Source organism: Lepeophtheirus salmonis, chromosome 1 (genome assembly GCF_016086655.4).
Source record: "Lepeophtheirus salmonis chromosome 1, UVic_Lsal_1.4, whole genome shotgun sequence".
Lineage (NCBI taxonomy): Eukaryota > Metazoa > Arthropoda > Copepoda > Siphonostomatoida > Caligidae > Lepeophtheirus > Lepeophtheirus salmonis.
The window spans coordinates 43,489,884-43,517,537 of record NC_052131.2 but is presented as its reverse complement, the minus strand read 5'-3'; the positions used below and the strand labels follow the sequence as shown (position 1 = coordinate 43,517,537).

At 33.8% G+C, this 27,654-nt stretch overlaps 5 protein-coding genes and 1 long non-coding RNA gene across 22 annotated transcripts; 4 read left to right on the top strand and 2 right to left on the bottom strand.

The window, feature by feature from the left end:
• Positions 1 to 6,826: 6,826 nt before the first annotated feature.
• On the bottom strand, positions 6,827 to 9,438 carry LOC121130225 (uncharacterized). Of its 4 annotated transcripts, none has more exons than XM_040725990.2 (3): positions 9,197 to 9,438; positions 8,788 to 9,145; positions 6,827 to 8,537 (listed from the first exon to the last, which is right to left on the bottom strand). In XM_040725990.2, exons 2-3 carry the CDS (start codon positions 9,109 to 9,111, stop codon positions 7,278 to 7,280), a joined length of 1,584 nt encoding a protein of 527 aa, XP_040581924.1. In that variant the 5' UTR covers positions 9,112 to 9,145; positions 9,197 to 9,438; the 3' UTR covers positions 6,827 to 7,277. The 4 variants fall into 4 exon arrangements, with proteins under 4 accessions (XP_040581924.1, XP_071749637.1, XP_071749636.1 ...); XM_071893536.1 differs by having other exon boundaries at positions 9,363 to 9,438; XM_071893535.1 differs by having other exon boundaries at positions 9,332 to 9,433.
• Positions 9,439 to 12,497: 3,059 nt separating this feature from the next.
• Positions 12,498 to 15,679, top strand: LOC121130204 (uncharacterized). The gene is made up of 4 exons (XM_040725967.2): positions 12,498 to 13,333; positions 14,165 to 14,404; positions 14,467 to 14,936; positions 15,384 to 15,679. The coding sequence occupies exons 1-4, from the start codon at positions 12,677 to 12,679 to the stop codon at positions 15,460 to 15,462; spliced, it is 1,446 nt and encodes a 481-aa protein (XP_040581901.1). The 5' UTR covers positions 12,498 to 12,676; the 3' UTR covers positions 15,463 to 15,679.
• Positions 15,473 to 22,013, bottom strand: mib2 (mind bomb 2). Of its 13 annotated transcripts, none has more exons than XM_071893495.1 (7): positions 21,687 to 21,847; positions 21,580 to 21,615; positions 21,299 to 21,413; positions 21,024 to 21,223; positions 18,112 to 19,148; positions 16,969 to 18,051; positions 15,473 to 16,905 (listed from the first exon to the last, which is right to left on the bottom strand). In XM_071893495.1, the coding sequence occupies exons 5-7, from the start codon at positions 19,099 to 19,101 to the stop codon at positions 16,060 to 16,062; spliced, it is 2,919 nt and encodes a 972-aa protein (XP_071749596.1). In that variant the 5' UTR covers positions 19,102 to 19,148; positions 21,024 to 21,223; positions 21,299 to 21,413; positions 21,580 to 21,615; positions 21,687 to 21,847; the 3' UTR covers positions 15,473 to 16,059. The 13 variants fall into 13 exon arrangements, with proteins under 13 accessions (XP_071749596.1, XP_040581824.1, XP_071749599.1 ...); XM_040725890.2 differs by lacking the exon at positions 21,580 to 21,615 and adding an exon at positions 19,431 to 19,809; XM_071893498.1 differs by lacking the exon at positions 21,580 to 21,615 and having other exon boundaries at positions 21,299 to 21,405; positions 21,687 to 22,013.
• Positions 20,280 to 20,922, top strand: LOC139907247 (uncharacterized). Its single transcript, XR_011783691.1, has 3 exons — positions 20,280 to 20,538; positions 20,596 to 20,637; positions 20,785 to 20,922. It is a non-coding gene; the product is annotated as an uncharacterized lncRNA (long non-coding RNA).
• Positions 22,014 to 22,533: 520 nt separating the features above from the next.
• On the top strand, positions 22,534 to 25,334 carry LOC121130194 (uncharacterized). 2 transcript variants are annotated; one of them, XM_071893516.1, is made up of 4 exons: positions 22,534 to 22,702; positions 23,002 to 23,315; positions 23,373 to 23,680; positions 23,766 to 25,334. In XM_071893516.1, the coding sequence occupies exons 2-4, from the start codon at positions 23,049 to 23,051 to the stop codon at positions 24,868 to 24,870; spliced, it is 1,680 nt and encodes a 559-aa protein (XP_071749617.1). In that variant the 5' UTR covers positions 22,534 to 22,702; positions 23,002 to 23,048; the 3' UTR covers positions 24,871 to 25,334. The 2 variants fall into 2 exon arrangements, with proteins under 2 accessions (XP_071749617.1, XP_040581890.1); XM_040725956.2 differs by lacking the exon at positions 22,534 to 22,702 and having other exon boundaries at positions 22,869 to 23,315.
• Positions 25,335 to 26,156: 822 nt separating this feature from the next.
• Positions 26,157 to 27,351, top strand: ATPsynC (ATP synthase, subunit C). Its single transcript, XM_040725978.2, has 2 exons — positions 26,157 to 26,419; positions 26,540 to 27,351. The coding sequence occupies exons 1-2, from the start codon at positions 26,333 to 26,335 to the stop codon at positions 26,819 to 26,821; spliced, it is 369 nt and encodes a 122-aa protein (XP_040581912.1). The 5' UTR covers positions 26,157 to 26,332; the 3' UTR covers positions 26,822 to 27,351.
• Positions 27,352 to 27,654: the final 303 nt, after the last annotated feature.

Below are 27,654 nucleotides of genomic sequence, written 5' to 3'. Positions count from 1 at the left end.
CGAGGAATTTATTCATAACATTTTTTTTATTAATATATTTATTGTCTAATTTTATGATTTTGACATTTACTTTATTATTAATAATTAGTTAGATCTCATCGGTAGAGATATATCTATCCTGTGCACAATTGTATATAGCAACTTCCACATGAAGAAGAGGGGTTTTTGATTAAACTCCACGTCTCGCTTGTGTATTGCAACCTAAAGTTATGACATATTTAACTGAATTCCGATGTTAGAACAAGAAAAAATTATCTATTAATCTATTATTTCAATATTCTGTATTTATAATTTATTATTATTAATAGTTATATGATTTTAATTGTTTAATTTTGTATATTTAACTTAAATGTTTTATGGTTTATTTTTTAGTATGTAGATTATATTTAATTAAAACCTTCTTTTTTAAACTTTGAGCTTCAAATATATTTCAAATACTCTACTTTGTCGTTTCATTAGCTATTATTCTGAGAATAAGGTTCAGTATGAATTACAATTTCATGGAGTGTGACGTTTTCAAATCTACTGTAACGGATAAAAAACGTCGAAGTCAATTATACGTAGTATATCTTCATTAAACATTTTGCTAATAAATACATTCTTTATACTCTCAAAAATCATAATAAAGCAGGCAGATGATAATCACATCAGTATTTTAAACAATGATACCATATGTCTTTTTTCCCCTTCTCCTTGCACGCGTTTTTCTCTACAATATTATCAACTATAAGTATGACATATCGATATCTTGTACATTGCACGCTATTTTCGCTCTCTTATTAATACCGCCAGTGTCTTCTTTTTCTTTTCCCTCCTCAGATGACACAGCATTTTTCATATTATCATTTCTTACTTTTGAATCTCCGTGATTAGTGGCCTCCGAGTGGCCTTCCGGGCAATTTTGGGATGACATTCCCTTGGGAACCAAGTCCCTCGGTTTCTATAACCACTTTTGTCTCATGTTAACTTATAAACACTCTAAACAAATAATTTTAAACACAGAGCACTTAGTCACACGTCTATCCTTTTTTCTTCCTTACTCTTCCTTCAAGCTGACAAAGACATCGCTAAGCTCATCCGAATTCAAAACTCTATTTTAAATTCTATTGGTCTCTTTAGAAAGGATCGGGGTTATACACAGTCACCCAATCAATCATTGAAATTACTGATGGAGACTCACTTCCCTGACTGTTCAATAGATACTGTCCTTGAGGCACCGTTGTGGGTCACAAACTTTGATATTGACTTTGTAGACACTAATAGGGTGAGAGAGTCATTTAACTCCTTCGAACCTTACAAAAGTTCGGGACCAGATAGTTTAAAACCAATCGTACTACAACAGCTTGCGTACAATATAGTCGAGTATATCTCAAAGCTGTATCAAGTTGTTCTCAGTACTGGATACACCCCAAAAATTTGGCGAGAAATGAAAGTAATATTTTTACCAAAACCTGGAAAGGATGACTACAGTTCAGCTAAGTCCTTTAGACGAATTACATTATCAAATTTCTTCCTCAAAGGACTTGAACGAATTGTGCAGTGGAATATTGAAGAAACAATCCCAGTGCTTCACTCTCAGCATGCGTACACAAGAGGCCTTTCAACTGAGACAGCTTTGTCACAGGTGACTGACGTAGTTGAAAAATCAATATATCAACGACAGTGAACACTTGCTGTCAGTTTTGATTGCACGGGTGCATTCGACTATCTGCGATTTCAATCAGCAGATTCAGCAATGAACGAACTTGGTCTTCCCGAGAGTGTCCGATCCTGGTATAAAACCCTTCTCAGTACTCGAACGGTTACAGCTGAGTTGAAAAGTGAAAAAGTTCGTATCACTCCCTCCAAGGGGGAGTTATTTCACCATTGATATGGAACATCGTCATGGACTCCTTGCTGACGAAATTCCTTAGTGGACCGGTTAGGGCAGTGGGTTATGCCGACGATGTTGTTTTGTTGATAAGTGGAAAACATCCTCTCTCCCTTGTCAACAAAATGCAAGAAGCAATAAATGAGGTTCTGAGGTGGGGCGAAATGAATGATCTGATTTTTAACCCAGTAAAGTCTAGTGCAATCGTCTTCTCAAAAGCATATAAATTAAGATCAAAATACTTTCCACGATTAGAAATGGGTGGTACAGAAATTGAATTTTCAACACAAATGAAATACTTGGGGCTTGTTTTTGATCAAGGTCTTACTTGGATGGAACACCTTAAAGAAAAAGCTGCCAAGGTGTCTCTTATATGGAACATGGTAAAGGCAGTCATAGGACAAAAATGGGGCTTAACCTCCGAAAAAGTTTTCTGGCTGTACGAAGCAATGGTCAGGCCAATTATCTCCTATGGATGCCTCATATGGGGACATTCAATTACCACAAAGAAAAGCGCCATTAAGATACTGAACAAAATTCAAAGAAAAGTACTTCTGGCAATGACCCAAACACTTCGATCAACGCCGACAGCAGGAATGGAATCCGTCTTAGGTATAATTCCCCTAGACCTGTTTCTTCAATCTCAAGCAACGAAGTCCAGATGGAGAACAAGACACTTCCTTGTAGATACATGGGATGGAATTGGTAACTTTCCTACACGTCGTGGACATTGCTTCTCCAGCGATAAAATAATCACTGAACTACAATTAAATCAATCCAGTGATTACATCATAGTCGTACATGGATAAAGAACCAAGAAGTAAACAGGCCTGACATTATTAAATATACAGATGAATCAAAAGATGAAGAAGGCAATACTGGTGCCAGATGGGCAATTACTCGAGGTGATACGTCTCTTCAACAATCCAATGTATCATTAAATAAAGAAGCCACTGTCTTCCAAGCAGAGGTCTTTGCTATTGCACGATCAGTAGAAGCGCTTACTCGAATGGAAAAACCATCAGGAGATGTTGTAATACGATCTGATTCCCAATCAGCTATTGCTGCCATCCTTAACCCATTTACCAAAAAACGAAAAATATTTACTTAGATTGGTGCAAGGGCCATTGTGATATCACAGGAAACGAATTCGCAGATTATCTAGCAAGAGAGGCGTGAAGAGTCAAAATAAGAAATTGGTGGGAGTATCACCAAGTTACATAAAGAAAAAAATAAACGGCTTCTTCTATGTTGCCTGGTGTAAAAGATACAGAAGAGACCAAAGTATGAAACACATTCACTTGATGTTATCAATGCCCCAAGATAAGAGTCTCAAATATGAACGTGGAAACATTAAACTTATAGTTCAAGCGTACACCGGCCGTGGGCCCTTTCTCGCACATTTAAGTAAATGGAAATCAACAAGTGCAACATGCAATGTCTGCATGGAAGAACTACAGACTGCAGATCACCTTATCAATAGATCCCCATCACTATCGTACGAAAGATATGAAGCCTCTCAAGAAAAGGATGAAGTACTTCGTTTTTTAGGATTAATGAAATGTAAAAAAATGAAATCAATTTAATTATGTATATAGGAACTAACATTTACTGTTGTAGCGCATATACCCCATTGTGTGGTCGCGTTCTTTATCTTATGCATTTATTGTACAATTCAATTATATTGATATGATATTATATGTGTGTGTATGTATACGGTATACAGTAATAAACTCTTAAATTAACTTAATGTGCCCATTTTTCTGTAGTTGTATCTTCCTCCATTTCTTTATTCATCTGGGACCGTCGTTTGAAAGTAGAAACTGTGTGGCTGCTCGTAGCAACCTTGGCTCTTTCTCTACATTCAATAATTTGGGTCAACTCTGATTTACTTTTCTTATCAATTTCTAGTATAGTTACAATCTCTCTGAGCATATCTCGATCATGAAGTCCAGTTATTAATACTATTGGAACTATTTCTTCTATCAAATCAACTTTCCTATCGCATTAGTACTTTGTTGAGAAGTAACAGATAGCCGTTTGCTTCGAACTCTTGACGCAAACGCTTTCATTTGTTCTCAATGAAATGTTTTCATATTAAATAAATATGCTTATTTTACAGAGCGAATATCTACTATGACTGCCAGGGATTGAATAGCTGACAAAACAACATTTTCATTTCCTTGCAAAAATATTGGACTAGTTTTAAGCAAATTATTTCCCTGTCCAACCTCACAGCATTGAGACAATTGTTCTACTCTCTCCCCACTTTCAACTTCCGTAATCCTTGTAAACCATTTTCATCTAGCCAATAACTATTTCAGCCTTCTTCTGTATTTCAAAATCAATTTCGGATCTCTTATAAGACGGTGGATTAGACTTATGACTCGGTTCTAAGTCTCGTGGAAGTGGGTTATGATTACTCAAACTATGAGTATTGAATATAGCAATCGCCACGGCCTCTGAGGCGCTCTCGATAACTTCATCACAATCTGGAATCGGACAATGGATAGCTATTGGTACTTCAGGGATTATGCTAAATTCGTTTTTTAGGTCCACGAGCAGAAGAAACTCGATTAATTAAATATAATCGTGGATAAAAATCATTTTGAACAACCAATATATTTCAAGATGATTACATGCAAAAAGCAATTTACAATTAAACATTACTCCCCATTAATTAAATTATCAATCCCCTAACTAAGAATAAAATATATAATTATGTGAACAAAGCCTCCACAGGAAGTATCTTTTAAAAACAGAACTCTGCTCCCATCAGGATTTATTTTAAATCAAAAAATCTATAAGGCTCCAAGATAAAGTTAAATAATTCTTCAAGGAAAAAAGCTAATCATTAACACGACGTTGCCTCACTAACACAAGAATATACAGGTTATTTTGGTGTCAGCTATTGATGTTTCTGCTTCTTTTTTCGCTAATCAGTATTCTGAACGTTGATTGGTTGAATTAGAATCCGCTCTTTTTAAGTGGATTTTTGATTATTTTTCCAAAAAATTTAATAGTGAACAATGCTCAACAATTATTGAACAATAATTCTATAGTTGGGAATAATTGGCTCAAAATTGGCTTTCAACCAAAGGATTTTGGCCTTTTTTTTTTGTAATACAATAAAGGTAAAAACGTGTTAAATAAAGACAAACGTAACGCTAGTTAGGACAAGGACTACTAGGATTACTTGTAATTGTGTTATTGAATAATTTTTAAGCTGCAGATTTGGTTTTATTTTAATTATGGCCGGACAAAGGATTCCATGGAAGTTTTTAGGGGTTTTTTTTTCAATAATTATAATTTATTTTTAAATAACAAATCATGGTAGTTTAAATTGATATAACACACCTTAAACTATGTGAATTATGAATTGAGGTCGGTTTAGCTATGGAAAGAAAAAGCTAAACCTCGCTTTTTTTCTTTATTATCTATGTAATTAATCCTAATGTCTATATGTGTGTGTCCAGGAATCACAGCTAACCTAATAATGGGATTTTAGTGAAATTTTTCATGGAGGTTTTTAAGGCTCAAGAAATGGTTTTGGCAAAAAGAAATGACAAAAAAATAAAGATTCTAAAATTCTAAGAATTATTCAACTGAATGTTGGTATGTAACTTTGAACACTTTAAAAAAAAAAGGAGACTAGAGTAAATTTTCAATATGAAGTATATAAATGGTCTTCAAGATAACAAATGTTTTATTTACAAATGTATACTACTTATGTACATCAATTTACCATACTTTTGTATGTTGGATCCCCTGGTACGGGAAATCTAGGAAAACCGTGGGATGAATGATTTACCTGTTATTCTTTTACGTATTAAGCAATTTGACTCTTACTCCTCCCAACCGATTCCATTTGGAAAAAGTAGCAAAATGAATAAGGAAGCACAATATAAAAAATGTCTCAAAGTTTATTATCGAGTTGATCTCCATTTGAAGAAGCAGAAAAGGTCACAAAAAAGCTCAAGAGGAGTGAAATCGAGTGAAAGGGTCTCCCTAGGAGTACCAGAACCTTATTCCAGCCTTTTAGACCAAGGATCCAAGAAGAAAATCCATTCATTTAAATGGGTGGGTTATTAATTATAACAATAATACAACCAAATTAAGTGAGGTGTAATATCAAACATTATCAAGGTGAGGGGGGACCTAAAAATATAGGATGTCCAATTTGAAAGGGGGTATCAAGACGGCGCTTGATAAAGTGTGTGAAGATACATACCAACATGCAGCGAGAATCATTCTTAAAATTTTACTCTTTTTTTTTTTTTTTTTTTTTTTTTGTCTTATACGATGCAGAAGAGCTCAGAGTTAATTTTAATTTCTTTATGTCCAGGACAAAACTACTCTTAGTTACTTTTTAAATATGAGTATGAGTTTCCAACTATTCAAATCTCAATTATTCTTTTAATCTATAACTGCCTTAGATCGGTGGCGATTTTCTTAGCTCTGATAAGCCACAGTTTAAGATTACTTGAATAGTAACGTTTTTGTTTTTTTTATGTATAAATTGAAGCCATATATTTTTTTGCATTTTCCTCTCTTTTCTCTCTCAAGTTACTTGTACTTCTTATTCTGTAAGAAAACAGCTATAAAAATCATGAAATAAAATTTGTTAATACTTTCTATATATTTCCTTTTAATAAATTATACTTGAAATAATATTATATATACCTATATATATAATATTACTCATGGATCAACTAACTTTTATATTTTATGTATGTTAAAAATAAATAAATTTTTTTAAAGAATGTAACAAATCGCGGTCGGAACATAATAATATAATATTGGGCTACGCAAGTAAGAGTTCATAATATGAACATAGGTAACAACAAATACATTCCTTCGTACTTGCAGAAACATACATACTAAACAACTTCTTTATGGAGGGTACTGAAAAAATGAGTTGAAACAAAAATTAAGGAATGAAATTAAACACAGAGGAAAAATTAAACCTTTCTTGCTGTATTTTGTGAGATTCTTGAGATGACTTGATTCAAATGTTGTTAGTACTTCGTAAAAATACACATGCAATCATTGCGAAAATAATAATAACAATCATCCTGCTTTTCGCATACATTTTTTAGGGGTTTTATTTTGAACTGCTAATAAATTTTTACGTATCTTAAGTAAAGATGTTTAAAAGGTTTAAGGATTGCCCCAATACGCACGCATTGAAGACTTTGTATATCATCTAAAAATGAATATATATAGATATATGTGTCTCTAATATGTATAATGATCATAATTAATAAATAGTCTGACAAGATATATCTACAAATAAATATATATATCATAATCAACATTTTATTTTTTGCACCATGAAAGCAAGGAAGATTTCCAACTCTTCCACGTTTCCCTTTTATTTTTCTACTTTGCTTCTGCATGTAAGAATTCAATATTTTTGATAAAAGAGTAAATACGGTGTTGTAGCCCCTTGTTTTGAGCTTAGAATGTCCTCAAATTGCTTTCTGGAAATAACATTGATGCTTTCGTCATCACATTCTAGCCAAAAATCTTCAGGCACTGAGGTATCACACCCTCCACCCTGAAGACTCTCACTGGAGGAACATAAATCCTTGGGTTCCAGATTGAGAGATTTAAGTCCACAGCATAAGTAACCACCACAGGGATTATTACTACTTCCATTCCCGAGGTGACACTTAAAGGGCGTACTATGACAGCCCACACCATTCACATTAGAAGAAACGGAACCATTGTTGAAGTCACTGTTGTTAAATCCACTATTGTTGGAATGACCCCCAGAGGATGATTTGCCTGACGTGTGGTTGTTGATTTTGCTCAAGCACTTCATGATCCAAGGTTTCTTAGAGTTGCGTATATTTTTTATCTCTACACTGTTACTACCCCTTTGACACTGTGAATATTCAGGACTATGATCTGAGGCGCGAACATAAGATATATAATGCCCAGAGGCAAGAGTACCACCTAGGTGCATGATTACAGCATAGAGTCTATAGTGATGACGAGGCTCCCGACTGGATTTGTCGGTACATTTAGTGCAAAAACAGTCCATTGAGAATGGGGTTGGAATATAATCATTGATTTTGGACATATATGTCTTGGACCCCGTGGCTGTAAAACGCTTAAGCTGGAGTACCATTATTTTAGGTAAAAGTTCGTATGTGACACTTCTCTGTGCCTCATTAAGACGAGAGCATTCCTCACACCAGTACTTATTATTCTCTTTCAGTGTCTCTGATGCCATTATTTTCTTGAGGAACAACTCCTTCCCAACGAGATCCTCATCGTCTTCGAACTGAAGCGCTATGTCAATATTGGTAAAGGGTTCACTCCTATGCGTGCTCATTTCACACTCCATACAACGCGTGGACATGACAGCTTTCCCAACAAAATTCTCCTTAATAAAATTGGGTAGGGGATGATCATCCCCAGTGTCTAAGGGGGGAACTGAATTGTGGGGATCCGCAAGTTTTGAATTGGAGCCCATCACAGAAGGAGGCGAGGAAGAGGATTTCCATCTCTTGTAACCTTTTTTAGATGAAAGGTTCGAGCCTTCTGGATCAAGTTTACTTAAACCATTAGGCGAGTCTCCATTCTCACTTGTTGGCGAGAGAGGGACACGTATTTCTTGGATCATGTCTAGTATCATCATTAAAAGTTCGTGAGCGTCCTGCAATGAAAAGAAAGGCATTTATTCGAAATGAATAATGACATAGAATTAGACAACTAATATGACTGAAAATGGTCTTAGAAGGATGACCATGTAATGCAATCCAGTATTAAAGAAAATCATGACAAACATATAATAAACAATTAGTATGAGCCATTAGGGGATTTCAAGACTACAACTAGAGTGGAGACTCAAGAGTGAGTCAGTGAGGCACACACATGGAAATTGGATATGAGGAGGGAAAACGTACTTGCTGTCGATTCCCTTCAAACATGGGATTGAGTCTACTGACAGATTGAAGGAAGCTGGATGGAGGGACGGGTTCCCGTGCTTCCATGTCATCTGCAGATTTAAGGGTTCGGAAGAGCTCATGAAGTCTCTCAATCACTTCCACCTCTGGAGGACGTCCTCCATTTTTGGCTTTAGATGTAGAGCCCAAATCACAAGCTAAATGATGGAGACTATGGGAAAAGCCTGGAGTGAATCGGAGCGTATAGAGAACACTGTTCAGGAAACAAGTATTCCCCAAGTTACAGAGGGACGCCACACGAATGGACGTCTTTCCACCACTCATTCCGCCATTCTTGAAGGTCTCAGGAATCCTAAAACTAACAACAAATCATTCAATATAATACTAGAGTCAACTTAATAGTTAATACTATAAAGTGAAGTCTTTAAACAGTGAATCTAAAAAATGAAGGCAGAAAGAACGAGAGAGAGAGAGAGAGAGAGAGCTAGACAACTAAGTACAAGCTAGAAGTATGAAGAAAATTATATCAGCTATTTCAGAATACTTTTACTGCTGCTGCTAGTACACATGCGTACATATATTTCTAAATCTTCAGCTTAGAGTACATTGATATAACTAAGTAACTATGTAAACTACGAACATACATCTACTAAAAGAAAAGAAGCGAGTTGTATTAAGTAGTACTACAAGTAAATCAGGGAACACTGAATTAAATTAATATGAAACGCGCCCTTTTTTATGCTTGACGGGAGTGCAAAAGAATTTCATCATAATATAGTAAACACAGTAAATTCAAACTTTAACACCTCTTACCCATTTCAAAAAATAATTAAATTTTTTAATAAATTAAGAAGGTTAAACCATTAAGCAATTCTCATTTACATTTATTATATAATTTTTTTTTTAATTTGACACAAGTTTTATAATGTATATTCTGTTCGAGCGTTTTCCAATAATGTCATCATTGTTGATTTTAAGGCCCTATACAATCAAGTTTTATAACTGGAAAAACCTCTTTTTCATTAATACTAAGGAAAATAGTAAATTATTGGATCATGCATGTCAAAATGGGAACAACGAATAAAAAGACTTAAACCTTATTTTTTATTTTATCCTCAGTGTGCCGATTGCAAATAAAATATGTTTTGTTTTATAAAAATTGGATTTAATTAAAAATACATATGTTATGTCATTGAAATTATTATTATTTAATTGTTTAACTTTCTATAAAAAGAAATTAAATTATTTTTTCAAATGAGTAAAATATGATAAAGTCAATTAATTGCATTTACGTTATTAATATGAGATAATTATTTGAAATAAATTATTTTGCACTTGAGTCAAAATAAGCTCAGGTCGAAAGAAGATATAGTTCCATCTTCCTTAATTCAATGTTCCTTAACTAGCTGAACAAATAGAGCTAGATAGCTAAAAAAAGAAAAAAAAGAAATGAAATGAAAAGAAGGGAAAAAAGAATCGCCATCAATTGAAAATAATATGATTTGCCATCCCATCAGTATGCTAAAAAAAAACGAATAGCATAGCTGGCATGACGTTTAGTTAAATTACCTTCTAGCAGCTAAGACTTATGAGATTAAGGAAATAAACACAAACCCCACTCCGTATCTAGAAAATATTATTTAAGTAGTCGGTTCTCAATTCTTCTCCAATAAGAATTATAACTCCGTAATAAATCCCCACTGATACTATTCGTCTTTCACGTACTAATGATTACTTTATACTTGTTATTTACTTGATAAGTTACATGTCCTCTCTTCAATAATATAAGAATAAGATAACAGCTTTTGAAATTAAAAAAAACAAATACCTATATGGCAATGCAAAAGGATGCTTCCTCTTTCATTATCATATTATTTTCATCTATGGCAATCATTGTTTATCAGATGAATCATAGATATTCCTCTATAGCTAGGCTCAGTAAATCATTATAAAGTTTTTTTTTTATCTGCAGTTATGAATACGTATATTGAAATTAAAGGATTATAGATAAATTATTTGTATTGATTAAGTGTTATAACTTATATATAACGTAACTTAAATATTTTCATTTTGAAAAGGTACTGTGTGCAAGTTACAATTTATTTTTTGCATGTGTAATTATGGCAGCAGTGATTTATATTATTAATTATCAACTAATAATTGATGCTTTGATTCCATTTTTATCTAGCTATATATTAATTTCACTAAATTATCATATACATAGTTATAAGTGATAGAACCGCTCGCCGTTGAACACTATGAGCGTAGTTGGGATGCCCAAGGGGAGATAAGAGTATTTCCCCCACCAAATGTCCCTCTTTCGAGATTTACAAAATATACATCATGACACTTTTGAGTGCCCCAATAGGCCGAGTGCCAGGGGAGTGGCTCAGGGTTCATGCTCCCTTCCCCTTAATGAATATTTTATAGGGTGCCAAAAGTTTCGGGGTACTAAATTAGAGAAAAATGGAAATAAAGATAACCAAGAATTAAAATATGGGTAATCCTGTAATAATTTTGACCACCCCAATGTCACAGATTCAGTTTTTTTTGGATGAAAATAGAAATAATATTAGATTTTATTCTATCTAATTAGCTCAAGTGTATAATTTGTGGACTTAATTTGATTCACAGCAAGAGTAATGAACATCTGAAATTCAGCCCAGATTTTCTGCCAAATATTTACCTACTAGCTAGTTCAGATTTTATAAAGACTTTATAGCTCCTTGGTTATTCATTACAGTGCAATTAATGTTGACTAAGGGTCCCATACTGTAGGGATTGATTTATCGAAAGAATAAAAAAATATCCACCTACAATACCTTGAATTTAATATACGAGTTTCTCAACATCCGAGTTTTTGAGATACGAGTTGGTCAAGAGTCAAGCTTCAAATTTAGTTTTTTTAAGTTATTTCTTGAAAGATATATTGTTTTGATTTACGAACTCCGTCCAGGAACGAATTAAACTCGTATGTCAAGTTATATTTTCAAATAGATCTTTGTAAATGGAGGGGCTGAGAATTACATATATTTCTCCAATGAACGTCGTGAAAGTGTGAAAGTTTATCAATGATCCCCCTCCACAGTTTAAAAAACATATATTTGCTCTTACACAGGGGTCGGGTTGCTTTTTTTAGCATTACCCCAAAAGAACTTGTATTAAAATTAATTTACCCCAAACTACTGGTATAACGTTTATTTCATTTAACACTACGAAGTAAAGTATGTAAAAAAAAAAAGTAAAGTACTTTATGGCATGGTATGGCATCCACTCACATTACCCCATTTGATGTAATTTACACCCTTTTCCCAACCGCTATTCTAACATGTTGCAAAATGCTAATTAATAAGTAATTTTGTCATTCTAAAAGTCCAAAATTAAACTCTTAATATTATATCGACCATTTATGCTAAAGTGCTGTAAATTTTTTACTTATGATTCATGACATTATTTGATTGCAAGTTGTAAAATTTACAAAATCCTAGCTTGATATTGTATTATACACCTAAATAAACATTACAGAAGATCAACAATATATTTTTATCTCAAATAATAATTGATATTGAAGATCAATTATGTACATACAGCATTTTTCTTAAAGAGCAAAAAAAGTTACAGATCTTTCTGTGAGAGGTTGCGTTCCTGAATAAGTGACATTCCGGATTTAACCAATAAATCTTCACATAACATTCAACAGTGAGTACGTCAATGTGTAGTAAATAATATAATGAAGATGTGATATTTATTTTTTTAAAGTATTTGCTCAGGTTTTCTTTTTGGTTTTATTTTTGTTGTTCAAACTACTGAAGCCTGAAAGTATGGGTATTTTATTCATAACTAAGCCAGGGCAAGGTGCCTATGCATATTGTATTTTTGTGCGAGTATAATGATGAAGTGCTCAAGTATATGGGATTCCCTATTAAACTACGCCCTTGAGAATGCAAGCCCTTCCAAGGGTATCTTGGATTATATTTTCCAAGAGTGGGACTATCTCTTCCAGGATCTCTATGCCTTTCTCGACGATGTTCTTGAAGAGAATCCCACTGGAATTCACGTTCCGGAAAAGATTGGATACAATTTGCAAGGTCCATTCACTCTCAAGTCCGTCCTTCCTCCGCAGTACAGAGTTTGGAGTGATAAAATCATCTCCTCCTCTCCTGAATTTACTCAAAGACTCTCCTTGCCGTCCCCTTCTGCTCGTTTAGAGCCTGCTCAGAAAAAAACAAAGCATGAATGTGTCCATTGTGGAAAGACTTTTATCAAAAAGAGCTACGCCTCATTGCATACTTCCAAATGTAAGGGTCCAGCAAACGATCAGGTCCCTTACCCAAAACACTCATGCTTCTTTTGTGGAAAAGACTTCTCCACGTTTTCCTGTTTTCAATCTCACGTGGATCAATGTCCTAAGAGATCCGCCTCAGATAAGGGCTTCGTTTGTATCAAATGTAAAAACTACGTCATCCTTAACGAGGAGAATCGAGAAGTGGAGAAACATGATTGTGTTGCTTTTTACGCTTGCTTAAAGTGTGACTACATGTCCTATGTAAGAGGCCCCTATCGTGAACATTACTTAAAGGTCCAATTACAATGAGCTTTGAATTCGAGTGAGTGACAAATCCTCTCTTTTTAAAAAGATGCAAAATCTTTTTTAGTAAAGATTTTGGTTATTTTTTTATGTTTGAGAGATCTAACAGGATTCAAAGCTCATTGATCTCCTCCTGATTAGGAACACTTGGGGATTGCTCCTAAAGTATTCTGTTGTGAAACATGCGGTAAAACCATAAACCACAAGGGAGATTTGGAAAAGCATAAGATAACCCATACAAAGGAGCGCCCATTCACTTGTCTGATTTGCTCCAAAAGTTTTTCTCGTAAAAGTATTTTGAGTATTCATCTTACAACACATACAAATGAGACAATTCCATGTGAAATTTGTGGTAAAATCTTTGGAAATAAAAAGAAAGTAATTGAGCACAAGAGAAGTCAACATCCAGAGGATGGAGTTCATGTTAGGCATCCTTGTACGCATTGCGAATCCTCATTTAGGAATAAATATTATTTATCTAGACACATCAAAATCAAACATTCTAGATATTTACTCATTTAATTTTAGCTCATTATCATTATCAAGCATTTCAAAACATGTTTGTAATGTAACCACAATAATTTTGTATTCTCTCAATGCTTTTTAATACCTACAAACAGTTAAGATTGAAAAACCCCACAACTATTTATATGGCAATAGTTCTTAATTGTAAACCTGCTAATATTTACTTAAATATGATATCTTACTAATCAATAAATGTATCCATTAATTCTTGTAATGAGTCTCTAAACATGTTACTTATTCACAATCGTCTTTTGCTTCTTTCAGAAAATGAGAAACTCGATTTTATATTATCACAGCATATCCTCACCTAGTCGAAAGGTTCGAATTACTATGTTTGAGAAAAATATAAGTAGCATTGAGTTTAAATCTGTGGACATAATCGATGGGGAACAATTTGAAGACTGGTTCCTGGATTTGAATCCAAAAGGAGAGGTCCCTGTTTTTGTTTACTATGATGAAGAGGATAATAAAACTGTGATCACAGAGAGTACAGAGATTATGAAAGTTTGTATATTTCAGTGATGTTTGGGGTTTTTTTTTAATGTAATAATATCTCTCTTTTTCAGTTTATTGATTCCAAATACAATTCAAAGAACAGGCTCTTTACATATACAGATGAAGAGAAAGACCTTCAAGGTATGCTGGATTTTCTTGATCATTCATCCGATAATGCTTTGAGGGACAAAGCGAGTAAATTAATTGAGTTAAACTCTCTCTTCCAAAATGTGTCTGAATTTGAGAAGGAGATCATGTTCAAGGTAGAAGTGCTGTTGGATAGGATTGAAGCTATTCTCTCTAATGAGGACCGAATTGGTCCTTACCTTTTTGGACCTGTTTTTAGGGGAGTTGATATTTCTCTCTCAGCACTACTATTTCGTCTGCATCAACTCGGTCTGGATGAATACTTTTGGGGGGATGGAAATAGAGCGAATATACTGATGTACTATGGTCTCATTATGAAAAGAAGTTCGGTTTTGGAGGCTACAGAAGAAGAGCGGAATTCAAAGAATTATTATTTAACAGCGTCTGATGAAAGGTACGTGTTGCTTTATTCGGGTTTAGTTTTTACTTTTTATCATTCGAAAGAGAGTTGATTTTAAAAGTGACCTCTCTGCTGAATAACTATAAGACTAACAAATGAGTATGTGCCTATTTCATAAACTGAGATTTGCATTTTGAGGTCCGTTGACATGGGGGATTATTGGAGGTAGTGGGGGTTATTGAACTTTGATAGTGATTAAATATAATATAAACTTCGAAAAATACTTGAGGACCATGGCTCCCCAGTGTGGACGCCCCAATATTTGAATTATGACATTGTGGTGCATTAATAATTAAAACACATAAAATAAATACCGGTCCGTAATTTTTTTAATGATGAAACCGGGCCGTGGCTAAAAAAAAGTTTGATGACTCTTGGTTTAGATTATATCTTATTATATATTTAATTATTATTATTATCATTGATAAGCATATTTTATAGGTATAACTGGGGCTACATTGGGTTCATCAGTGTTCTATCTCTCTCAGCGGTCTACATATATAAAAAAATTAAAAAGTAATGGGTATAAATATTATTACGGTTCATTTATTACAAAAATGGAAATGAATATTATAACATTATCATAGTTCATAGATTTTCACAATTAATTTTCAATCTGATACATATTGATTTTATAATATATAAATAATTATTTGTTTTCTAAGATTCATGATGAGAATATAATTATGCATAGTATTAAATTGGAAACATGAAATAAATAAATAGATAATTATTAATTGAAGTAGAAAAATAGGTATAAATGTAATAAAACTTGTAGTTAATATATATTTGAGGATATATATAGGTGTGTATTTGATCCGTATCAAATATTATTAAGCTTGCCAAAAATGAGGCAGAATCGCTCATTGATGCCTGTCCTTAAGAAGATCATTTTTTATATTAGTTGCTATAGTTTTTTTTTAAATTTCCATACTATCTAAAGATTCACATCATTGGTGAGTCCACTAAATATAATAGAAATGATAAGAAGAAGGGGTGAAATACTTTCTTGATTTATATAAGATTGCAGATAAAGATATCCATATATGATTGAATATATTATGTAGATATATTCATGGTATTCACTGGATAACTTCTTTTAGTTGAATAGATAACTTTAATAGAGATTGATCCTCCTATCGACTGGCCCTCTACACATATGACAAGATCTCAACGTTTCAACACAAATTTCGCAGGCAGAGTGTCCGCATTGAAATGCAACGTTTTTCTTTCTCTCCATACATATTGTGCACAAAAATTGATCCTCAAAATCTCTTACTTTAGCTTCTAAATCCCGCATACGGGGTAATAAGTAATCCTTTTTAGATATATTAGAAGTGGATTTAGAAGGAATGCGGGATTCAGTTTTATGTGATAAAGGAGCTTTGCAGTCCAAACATTTCTTAATGCGTGGTGTCCAACACTCAATACATACAACTCTATGTCCACATGGACGAAAAGTAATTAATTGAGAACTCAACTCTGTACATATAAGACATTCCACTTGGTATTCTATTCCAACAGATTCCCTAGAGGGCGAAGAAGACTTATGAATAATTGATTTTTTATTCATGAGTAAATTCCGTAGCACTGGATCTGGAATAAGGTCTTGAGGAACTAATCCACTCATGTTCCTTTTTGATAAACTCGCTCCATTTTTAGAGAGAAATATGGCAATGGTTAAACTTCTTTGTAACTCTGGTTTGACAGCTGCAGTTAAAACCCCACCTAAGATTCGATTCATCTCCGGGGCTTGAAGAGGATCCAATGGTTCGACTGATCCTTCACGACCAAGTGCAAGGTGAAGAGGAGTTTGACCTTCACTATCTTGACTTTCAAGAAGAGATAAAAGGAGTTTTTGATTATCCTTAACATGATTGACTAAGAGCTCGACAATAGCGGCATGACCTTGGCCCGATGCAAGATGTAAGGGATTCTGTCCTCTATTATCAAAAATATCAACCTGCAAAAACACATAGGGATCTTCAAATTATGGACAAAGCTATTATTATGTTTCTAATATTACCGAACATTTTCCAACTTTTAAAAGGATCTTAACAATGGAATAATGTCCATTTAAGGCAGCAAGATGTAGAGGGGAGAATCCATCGGATTTTTTTACTTCAGCGAGTTGCCTAGCCTTGACTAGAATACTTTTTAAGGCAGTAGTATTTCCTTTGAGAGCAGCAAACTGAAGACAATTAAAATCTCTACTATTTTTTAATCGGAAATCCGTTTTTGGGTAGTTAACAAGTAATTCTATGATGGAGGTATTGTTAAGTACCATAGCCTCATGAAGGGCGGTGTCTTTGTATGAGTCTTGTGCGTTAACATCGATATTATGTTTAAGTAATATCTTCACAGACTCCACGCTCTGTTTGAGGACTCCAACGTGAAGAGCTGTACAACATTTCTTATTAACAGCATTTATGACTGAGGAACCTGATTTACTTAAAAGGTAATCTAGAATATTAGGTCTTAAACCCAATACAGCATAATGTAAAGCACAATCACCATTATCATCCGTCGTAGCTATATTTGCGCCAGAGGCTAATAAAGTTTCTATGATTTCTTGATGCCCTTGATGTGTCGCCGCATGAAGTGCAGTGTTTCCATCAACCTTGAGATCAACTTCATCGGGGTATTGATTTACCAAGTATTTGACTATATCTAAGTGTCCTCTTTCGGCTCCAACTTTCAATGCAGAGCGAACAGTCTTAATATCATTTACTTTATGAAGCTCCTCTTTGAGACAATTTAATTGACCGTGGAAAGCCGAGCTTAATAAATTATCTTCGGAAAGATTTAAATGTGAAGGATTACTCCGACGATGCGACGTCTCTCCCTCGCCTTCAAATTCGTCTGCTCTATTGTCAATATCTAAACGTGACCCAGGGACAATGACTAAGCAAGTCGGATTAAACGTCCACGTATTGCCCATGATAGAAACACGCACGTCTCTGTCCGGATATACTTTGACAACTCGACCCATTTTTCCGATAACACTCTTCATACTCTCTATCCAATCTCCATGCCCCTCTTGCAGTCTTCTGACTTTATCACAGTCATTAATTATGCGAACTATTGTTCCAATAGTAAACATCGTAACCTTTTAAAATATACAATGCAAATTTATAAACATATTTCATAATTACAAGAGCAAACATACCTTAACCAAAGCTTTGGGATTTATTGTCCAACGATGGTTTTCTATAGGCCTACCTGGGTATTGTACCCTAACAGCTCCTTTATCAGTAAAGCGATGAATAATGCCTATTTGTCCAATGAGCTCTGTCATTCGGGGAGAGTAACCCCCAAATCCATTTTGAAGGTTTTTAAAATTGGCAGCATCTACTTTGATTTTAACTTTATCTCCAACGCTAAATCCCAAAGATACAACTCCACTTCCTGATTGGCTGTTGGATGAACTTCCACTGTACTTTTTATCGCCAAGAATTGGTAAATGTTCAGGATAGTAGAATCCATGAAAAGCCTGTTTTCCTGATACATATTTAACATCTACTTTGCCTTTGTGTCCAAGACGATAAACGTTGGTGGAAAAGGTTGAATTCCATTTCACAGTAACAACAGATCTTCCAGACTCTTCATCCCATCCCGACACATCTAATACAATACCAATGTTGTCTTCTCCACCATCTTGAGCTCCCCAGTCCCAATCATGACCTCTATGGACCCATGCTCCCTTAAAGATGCCCCTAAGTGGAATTTTCAATGATTTTTTTCTAGGAGGTACTTGAACAGGAACTGAAGTTGGGGTGTCAATTCTTATAAACGAATGACTTAGATCATGGATATCAGAATTATAGCAACCATTGCAATAGTCTAATTCAGGGCACGATGAACAGGACCAGCGATAGCCAAGTATTCGAGTTTTGCAATAAACACAGGAATGATTAGGATGTTGGACTCCAGAGGCTGCAATATCATATATACGAAGATCATAGGCCTTTTGAAAGCCCATACGATAATTGGTACGAATCCCTGAATCCCATTGTACTACAACTGTCCCATCAGGAGAAGTATTAGATCCTGATCGTCCAAACTCAACCACTGTACCAGCATGGCCAATACCATCATCCTGCTCACCCCATTTCCAGTCAGGGCCTCTCACAACTCGAATACCTAAGCTTGCAATCATGGTTCTATAATTGGAGACATGAAAGGATGAATCCTTTTCCAAAAGAGCTGGAAATCAAAAATATAAACATTAATTTAATCCATAAATAAATATCCATCAAAGTATAATTATAGGGAAAGCTCATCCTTAATTATCTTTGTATGATAAAGCAAGCATTATGAGGTTGAAAAAAACAAAATAAAACACATATTATGTATGTTGCTAATAAGGCATGTATACATTTAAATCAATGCCATATAATAATACGTTATAGTTTAAATTGCTTGCTTTCAAATGAAATATGTAATTAATAATAAATATATATATCTATCTATAAATATTCCAAAAACCTTGCAAACTCTCTATGAAATTTTCCAAATTAAAACATTCTTCTTTGTTATTCGGAATTAGCAACGATTTTCGTTTATTCTTCTCATTAAAGAGATAACTTGATGAAGTAGTAGTGAAACCATCATCGAATTGTTTATCACTGGTTGACGAAAAATCACAAGAATGACCGTTCTTCATGCCGAAATAATCATCCTTGGAATACAGCAATCGAATCAAATATACTTTTTCAACTAAGTCTTTTTCAAATGAAATAAACGATATTTTTTTTCTTTTGGAGATTCCCCGACATACGAGAAATCCCGCTTGCCCAATCAAGACTTTGCATTTCTACTGTGTATAAAATATTAAGTAGCGTTGTAATTTGTATGTAGAATTCAACTACTCCAGAAGAAAAGAGAAAAAATAGTATTGCAGGGACTTGTAAAATAATAATAGCATTTATATATATTTAAATCGGAATTCCATAAAATAACGGAACTTCACTTTACCTTTGTATTGCGTGCGAAAAAAAGTATATATTTCCCTCTGGTCTTACATACATATATATGACAAATATCCTACCACTTATTTATTAAATATATTATCATAGAATATCTTAAAATTCACAGATGGTTAAGCCTATGAAACATAAAAACAAATTTCAACACTTGATAATTATAACATAATTTATAAATAAGTAATATCTTGGTTTTCCCCTCGATTCATTTTCCCCTTATAATCTTAGTACTTAATTAAATGGAACGGGAATCCCCATAAAAAATACCTTACTCTTCAATAACTAAGATAACAACAGAATTAATGCTATAGAAAATGAAATGAAAAAGTATGGAGACTTCTTGTTGAAGGACAGTTACGACAAATACATGAGTTGGAACTGTCATCATCAAAGTAATATTATGACTTTCAACATATATTGTTCTTTTTTCAAATAAACAGTTCATATTGATATGTGTATCTTTAAAAGAAGGGTATCTACATACTATAAGGACTATAAAGGAGCCAAATTTTCATTAGTAAGATGAATAATAAGAATGGTCCATGCTTACCTCATCATATTAGTCCTTTTTTGGCTCATCATCAACGATCAGCCATAGGGATTTAACTTAAGTACGTGTATTTAGAAAATTGTGATTAGAGACTTATTTTTCTATCTTTAAAATAAAGTAAAAAGAAAAAACAAACAATAGATCAATGAATTAGTTACTGGTGAGTAAATATACATATATTGAAATTGGGGTTTTCCGATACTGTTGTAAGTACATTTGCATCAAAGACAGGTTATTTGAAAGGCATTGTACATAAAAAATACAAATATATAGGTATATATTCATTCCATTGATTTTTATTATTTAGGCATCATTGAAGAGACTTCAAGGCCTCAAATTTAGACGACATTGAGGTAGGTATACTTATCATATGGTGTACTTGTATGTATAAAGTTGGGGGTTCCCTTATGGAAATAATTATTACAAAAATACTTTCCAAACCTATTGGTGTGGGATTTCCCAAGAACAAATACATTAAAATAAGCTTACATCAAAAGGTTAGTTACTTAATATTATATGTATAATAATAAACAATATGAGACTTACTACAATATTCGTGAAAAAAGGGAACTTGAATCACTGTAGACAGTAGGTTTACAAATCATTTTAACACTAATAACTCAGTGTAACAATGTATGTACAACTATATAATATACTGATAAACAACTAGGATGATTGCATACACATTTTTAGAAGCCTTGATTTTTGTATTTCCCCCTCTCCTTTTTAGATTAAAAAAACGAATCCTTTCCAATGAGAAGGAAACGAGGAAAGAAGATAGGGTTAATGGTACATTAACGTAATGATTAAGAAATAATTACTTTAATTAGATTAGCACAGATGACGACGTAAAAACGATAGAGCTAGAAGAAGGCAAGTAAAAGAGTGAGAGATCTTGACACTTGCCCTGCATTATTCATGACTCAAGCTGGAACACTATTTTTATCAATTATCATTTATTAAATTATTCATTATCATTATAACTGAGTGATTACTTATTAGTTATTACTATCCTCATTTTCAAATTAAATCATTTAAAGAGTCGCACTTTGTACAATATTATTAATAATCTAACTCAATTCATTTGATAATGACTACTAACTTCTAACTAGGGACCCCCAGACGACAAGTGACAACCCTAAATAGTAAATTAATAAATGATAAGGTACATCTGAATGGAGAATCAGTAATACTAATCCCTCTTCTTACCTTGAGACGATTGACGATAGTACACAAAGATGGTCTTATATTCGTAATATCATTATTTATTTCTTAAATACATATTCATTGATATATAGACAGTACTAAATTAATTACAAATATAATCCGCGAACCTTGTCTCCCGTACCCAACCACCAAACCTTGACACTAGCTACTCGTCAGCTTCCCCCTCCCTCTCTCCACTCCATCCTTCAGCTTATCTAGCTACTCTAGCTCTCTCTCCCTCTCTTTTTTTCCTTCTGCCTCTCTCTATGGAGATATCTGTTTTATAATTTTAATTCACCCTCTCCTGCTAGCTTTTTATGGCCTTCCCCCTTTTTCCTTTTCATATTATTTATTAATAATATTCTTTATTATTATGAAAATCGCCTTGTCCTGGTGATGAGTTGATGAATCATATTTTTTTTCTACACAAAATAATAATATATATATAAAATGAACGTACGTATTTACTAAAGCAAACAAGCCTATTCTTTCATAAGAGCTGGGCAACCTCGATCTTATATTATACTATTATTAATATATATATTTAAAATAAATATTCATTCTTTTAATAACTATTAATTATATATCTCATGACTGGGTCTGAAGACAGGGGAGAGATGGGTTTAGTGAAGAGATTTTTTAATTTTTATTGGAGAGGACATTTTGTAAACACAAATGTATTTTATTATATTATTTATAAAAATAATAGCACACAATGCTTAAATTTGAATAATAAACACACTTTAAATATTATAATATGAATTTGATCCATAATTCCACTCTATTTTCTGCCATATATAATTTAGAGACCGCAATCCCCGTAGAAAAACTCATGAGAATATTTGATTGTACAGTCAGAGTGAAGGCTTGACCATTCCTACATTGAGTTCCTCATTAATAGAAATTAATATTATAATCATGCAACTCCTCTATTTTTAATTTAACCGGATCATCATGCGAGTCAACACATCAGTCTACTTGACTTTTTGGCCGTGGTATAGATGAATAACGTTTGTTATGTAAAAAATATAATATATATTATTATTTATTATGTATTTATGGAGGGAATTTTAGTGGATAGTAGCGCCATCTAATCAGTAATCGAGTTTATTTACAAGCACTAATCTGGAGCTAGCAGTAGTGAGTACAGCAGCTCAGCAGCATTTTTCTCTTGTTATTTTATTTAGCCAGCTACGTGTGTGAATGTTATGTAAATACTTACGTATTCGATCATAATAAAATAATATTAAATATATACATTTATTTCTATATTAATAATATTAATTATTAATGGCCGTGCCTGCAATAACTCCATCAGCAGCAGCAGCGTTCCCTAAATAAACAAATAATAATAATAATAACAAGATGGTGGAGTCTCGTCGAGTGCGGATTTTATCCAAGAAGCCTCATGGATCCTTTCTCTTGGCCAATATCCACCGCCACAATTTCAACGATGTGCTTCTGCTCTGCTCCGGGGGTCCCACGGGGGAAAAGACTTTTATCTCCTCGCACCGCATCATCCTCTCATCCATATCTCCACTTCTCGCCGCCGTTCTCACTGAGTACTCTGCTTTCAATCATGGAGACCACGAACATCCCATCGTCATATCCCTCCCAGACACAGATCCCAAGGTTAGTCTATTCAGCACCTCATTCCCGCATTGACTCAATCTCTCTCTCCCTCCTTAGGTGATGAACTTCCTCCTGGACTTTGCCTACTCTGGAAAAACGACTGTGCCTTTAAAGTACTTGGACGGTATTTCAGAGACCTCCAAAAGGCTACGAATAAAATATCTTGAGAACGCCATCGTTAAAGTCGAACGAGCTCCTGAGTCTCTCGCTCTTTTCAAATCCATTAAGTCTCCCGCAGCAAAAAAGATTGAGGTAAAGCCTCTAAAAGAAATCAAGTCCAAACTGAGTGCTCTGGTACCCCATGAGCAAGCTCCTTCTGCTCCTGCCCCTGCTCCACCTCCTCCTGTCTTTCAACCCAGGAAAAGGTGAATTGCAATATAATAGTATATCCATTTCTGTGTCCTTCACAATGATCATATTTAATTAATATATTTCTTGTTCTTCTTGCAGAACCACAAAGATCCGCAAAGTCCTGATCCCAAAGTGTACAAAAGGCTCAACTACCACAGATCTTCCCATTGTAGATTTGGAAGAATGCAAGTCTGAAGTATTAATAAAAAATGACGGGTCTCAAGTTCAGGTTCTTCGACATCCCTCTTCTGGGCTTATACTCCAGCCTGTATCTCAAATCCCTACTCACAAAGAGTCGAATCATGAATATCCAATTATGACAGAACAAGAAATATTACCTCAAGCCCCATTAACCCCACATGGTAGCTTAGCTGCTGTATCCAAGGGGTTCACTATTACTTCCCCCACTGTGGGAGTAGGCTATCAAGGCTCTCGTGTACTGGTTCAAAAGTCTAGAAGTATCACCTTAAACCATGATGGGGAAGAGATCATTCATTGTGACAAGGATGTGAATTGTGAGGAATATGAAGGGGATCATCATCATGACGAATATGATCAGGATTATCACCCTCATGATGGAGCGCACTATGTGTCCAATGAGGAGGAAATCCACAATGATGAGGTTATCATCGACAATTATAAAGACGTAAGCAAAGAAGTTGTCGAATTAGATGAGAGTTTTGAAGAAACGATTGTTAAAGACAGTGAAAAAGACAATATCGTGACTTCAGATATTATCAAACAAGAGGAAGTCCATGATGAGTTTAATTCTTCGGATATTGAAATCGAAGAACAAATCTTGCCAAATGTTGAAGAAATTGTACCTAATTCTCATTATAGTGATGTTGAGGAAGAAAAATTAATAGAGGCAGAGGATGTTGAAGATGTCGTCGAAGAAATATTCGATGATGACATGAGAGATAGAATGGAAGAGGGTGATGAACTGGACAGCGAAGAGGATATGATTTATGATGACGAATCTGGTGAGGAGCAACTCGGGAAAACCCATGTGAACGAAGATGAGGCCTCTAAGATTTCTAATTGCCGAACAAGTGGAAGAGTTAGAAAAATGAACCCAAGATACTTTCATGAAGATAATATTAGTTCAGAGGCCAAAAGCCCTCCCAAGGAAAGTAGTAGTAAAAAACGTTCTCGAACGAGCTCCGAAAATTTCTTAACCCCTCTCCACAAAAAGAAAAAGTAAACGATGAAAGTCTATTAATAAATAACTATGAGTACAAATAAGAGTAGCATATAGTTAGTTACATTTCAATTGTAATGTTATTCCATTTGATAATAATTATTATTATATGCCTTATACCTCTGCTCTTCATTTCTTTACATATTCATATATATGTGTCATGAGTAGTAATTAATGGGTTATTACGGAAACAAACCCAATAAATATCAGAATGTATTAAAAAATATAAAATAAACACTTTTTCAAAGAAAAAATAATGACTGGTTAATAATTGAGTTGCCTTATCGTCATCTTAATCAGTGGACAGGTACTTGATCATTTGTTTTATCACATATATATATTTATATTTTTTCTTTTGTTGTTAATTGTGTTTAAATTAAAAGGAATACAAACATATTGTCTAAACTATATTCTGTAATATTCTATGAATATATTTACATAAACAAATATAATATCAAATTGTCTAAGAGTTTTTTTTACATACTTTTTTAAGGTAATCTCACTTGAACTTAAGCTTAAGTAACTATCCTGCAAATTAAGTGATGTCCTTAATTTGCTGGATATATCATGAGGGAGACAGATCCGGCCTGAACTATTAAAGGCACTATGCAAAAGAAATTACATGGGGCCCGAAACCCAAACTGGGTAAGTATGGCTAAGAATTTAATTCCGAACCTTTTTCAAGAAAATAAAGTGAAAACATTTTACATTACTTTTTTTTATAACAGAAATTTCTCAAATCTTCAAATACCCTTATTAAGTAATATTTTTCTTTTACACTAGGGGGTTTTTTCTATCCACATTGGGCCTATTTCTAATCAGCCGTACTGTACTAAAGTTAAAATATTATCCAAATATGTTTATATATATAACTAATATAAAATAATTAAAAATTACCTTAATAATATATATTAAAAAGGTCATGAAATTTCTGAGCTAAAATAATGAGATCTATTGAGATTCTGAAAATGGAGGTTAATGATTAAGAACTGCTGATTAAGATAATACTATTTACAATAAATAGCTAATAGAAAACAAAAATTGCTGTAAAACTGGTCAATGTTTAGAATAATATCATAGGAATTATCAAATTCCAGTATAATTTTATTAATAAATAAGCCCAATCTGGCCAAAATTGATACCTCAGTCTAGATATTGTCAGGCAAAGGTTAGCTACAATGCATGGATTTCCTGTAGAATTAAAATGGCCGCGCGTTAGTTACAAAAAAAGAAGACATATTGAATGGGGAGAGCTTTCAGTTGTGTAGAGTGAGTAACTGAAAATTAATAGTCTTTGGCCAGATATATAACTTACAAATCCATCAAAGTGGTTGGTATGATTGTTAACAATCTCTAATCAAATGCTTTTTATTTTCCAATCTTCCTCTCTACATCACTCCGATAAGTAACGTTGCAGCGTCAATACCTTCTTCCTACACCTAGTTTAACACTTGATTGTATCGCAATGTATGCTCTTGCTCGTTTAGCCACCTCCAATGTATCTCGCAGCACCCTTTCCGGTGTTAGATGTCAATATGCCTTGGCAAGACAAGTAAGTATCTTTTTAATTTAACTAAGACAAGTGAGAAGGTTCCCTATTGATTAATTTCAAGATGGCGACGTGTCTTTCAGTCACAATAAAACTCATTTTTATTTTATTCGTCTTTTTCAGAACGCATGGACTCCCATCGCTGCCAGAGCTATTCAAACTTCCTCTGTAAAGAGTGACATTGACAGTGCTGCCAAGTTCATTGGTGCTGGAGCTGCCACTGTCGGAGTCGCAGGATCTGGAGCTGGTATTGGATCTGTTTTCGGCTCTTTGGTCATCGGCTATGCCCGTAATCCATCTCTCAAACAACAACTTTTCTCCTACGCCATTCTTGGATTCGCTCTCTCTGAGGCTATGGGTCTTTTCTGTTTGATGATGGCCTTTTTACTTCTCTTCGCATTCTAAGAAGATCAGAGACTTATTTATCCCTCCCAACCCCAACCCCCCCTCTCTTACCACCTACAAATCTATGTTTTTTTTATTATTATTTTGTCTTTTATCCTTTATTATCAAGATTGGTTTGCCCCTACGCGTAAGACAAAAGTCAGTAGAGTTATCTTATATCTAAAAGATTCAAAAGTTTGAGGGGAAAAGTCTGCTCATACAGAAAAAAAAAATATATAATCTTAATTTCTCGGAAATAGGCACTTTATAGATCTCTATCACTGTTGGATATCTCTTGGGTTTTTTTTTAATATTCTATAGACTTATATACACACACACACTCAAGGCATTTAAGGAAAACTTCAAGTGATGTCCCGGTTTTGGAGTATTATATGGTATTAAGACAAGAAAAACTATCATTAATTCATTCGTATTATTCATTTTTATACAAGAGGTGAATCGTCTGTCTATGCATACATTGATGATTATACTTGTAACATCTAAAGTTGAATTCAGTTATTCGTCGAAATAAACGTATTATCCATCATAAATTTTAGTCGATTTATTCACGTTTTAAAACATAAGTGTTACTAGTTCAGGAATCCAGCTAGAAATCTATTTTATGTTCACTAATACAAGTCACCTTGTTCTTACTTAGGTATGTTAATCTTAAAAGAAAGATCATCAAATAAAATTGTCCTCTCCCGAACATTTTGATTAAGTCTACTTATTTTCTTCAGATACTACTTTTGGTTAATTTTCAAATGACCATTATCACCCCCAATAATTAAGTAATCTACAATTTCTTTGGGACAACGAGAAAAATAAAACCACATCTTGTATTCATATTAAAA

Bases quoted from the DNA above. Each gene is read 5' to 3' on its own strand.
- LOC121130225 (XM_040725990.2), bottom strand. From the start codon at position 9,111: ATGAGTGGTGGAAAGACGTCCATTCGTGTGGCGTCCCTCTGTAACTTG. The intron at 8,538-8,787 runs GTACGTTTTCCC...TTTTCATTGCAG, and splicing joins TTGAAGGGAATCGACAGCAA to GACGCTCACGAACTTTTAAT.
- LOC121130204 (XM_040725967.2), top strand. From the start codon at position 12,677: ATGATGAAGTGCTCAAGTATATGGGATTCCCTATTAAACTACGCCCTT. The intron at 14,405-14,466 runs GTTTGTATATTT...TCTCTTTTTCAG, and splicing joins AGAGTACAGAGATTATGAAA to TTTATTGATTCCAAATACAA. The intron at 14,937-15,383 runs GTACGTGTTGCT...CATATTTTATAG, and splicing joins TTAACAGCGTCTGATGAAAG to GTATAACTGGGGCTACATTG.
- mib2 (XM_040725898.2), bottom strand. From the start codon at position 19,608: ATGAAGAACGGTCATTCTTGTGATTTTTCGTCAACCAGTGATAAACAA. The intron at 18,052-18,111 runs GTATGTTTGCTC...ATATTTTAAAAG, and splicing joins ATCCCAAAGCTTTGGTTAAG to GTTACGATGTTTACTATTGG. The intron at 16,906-16,968 runs GTAATATTAGAA...GTGTTTTTGCAG, and splicing joins TAAAAGTTGGAAAATGTTCG to GTTGATATTTTTGATAATAG.
- LOC121130194 (XM_071893516.1), top strand. From the start codon at position 23,049: ATGGTGGAGTCTCGTCGAGTGCGGATTTTATCCAAGAAGCCTCATGGA. The intron at 23,316-23,372 runs GTTAGTCTATTC...CTCCCTCCTTAG, and splicing joins TCCCAGACACAGATCCCAAG to GTGATGAACTTCCTCCTGGA. The intron at 23,681-23,765 runs GTGAATTGCAAT...TTCTTCTTGCAG, and splicing joins GTCTTTCAACCCAGGAAAAG to AACCACAAAGATCCGCAAAG.
- ATPsynC (XM_040725978.2), top strand. From the start codon at position 26,333: ATGTATGCTCTTGCTCGTTTAGCCACCTCCAATGTATCTCGCAGCACC. The intron at 26,420-26,539 runs GTAAGTATCTTT...CGTCTTTTTCAG, and splicing joins AATATGCCTTGGCAAGACAA to AACGCATGGACTCCCATCGC.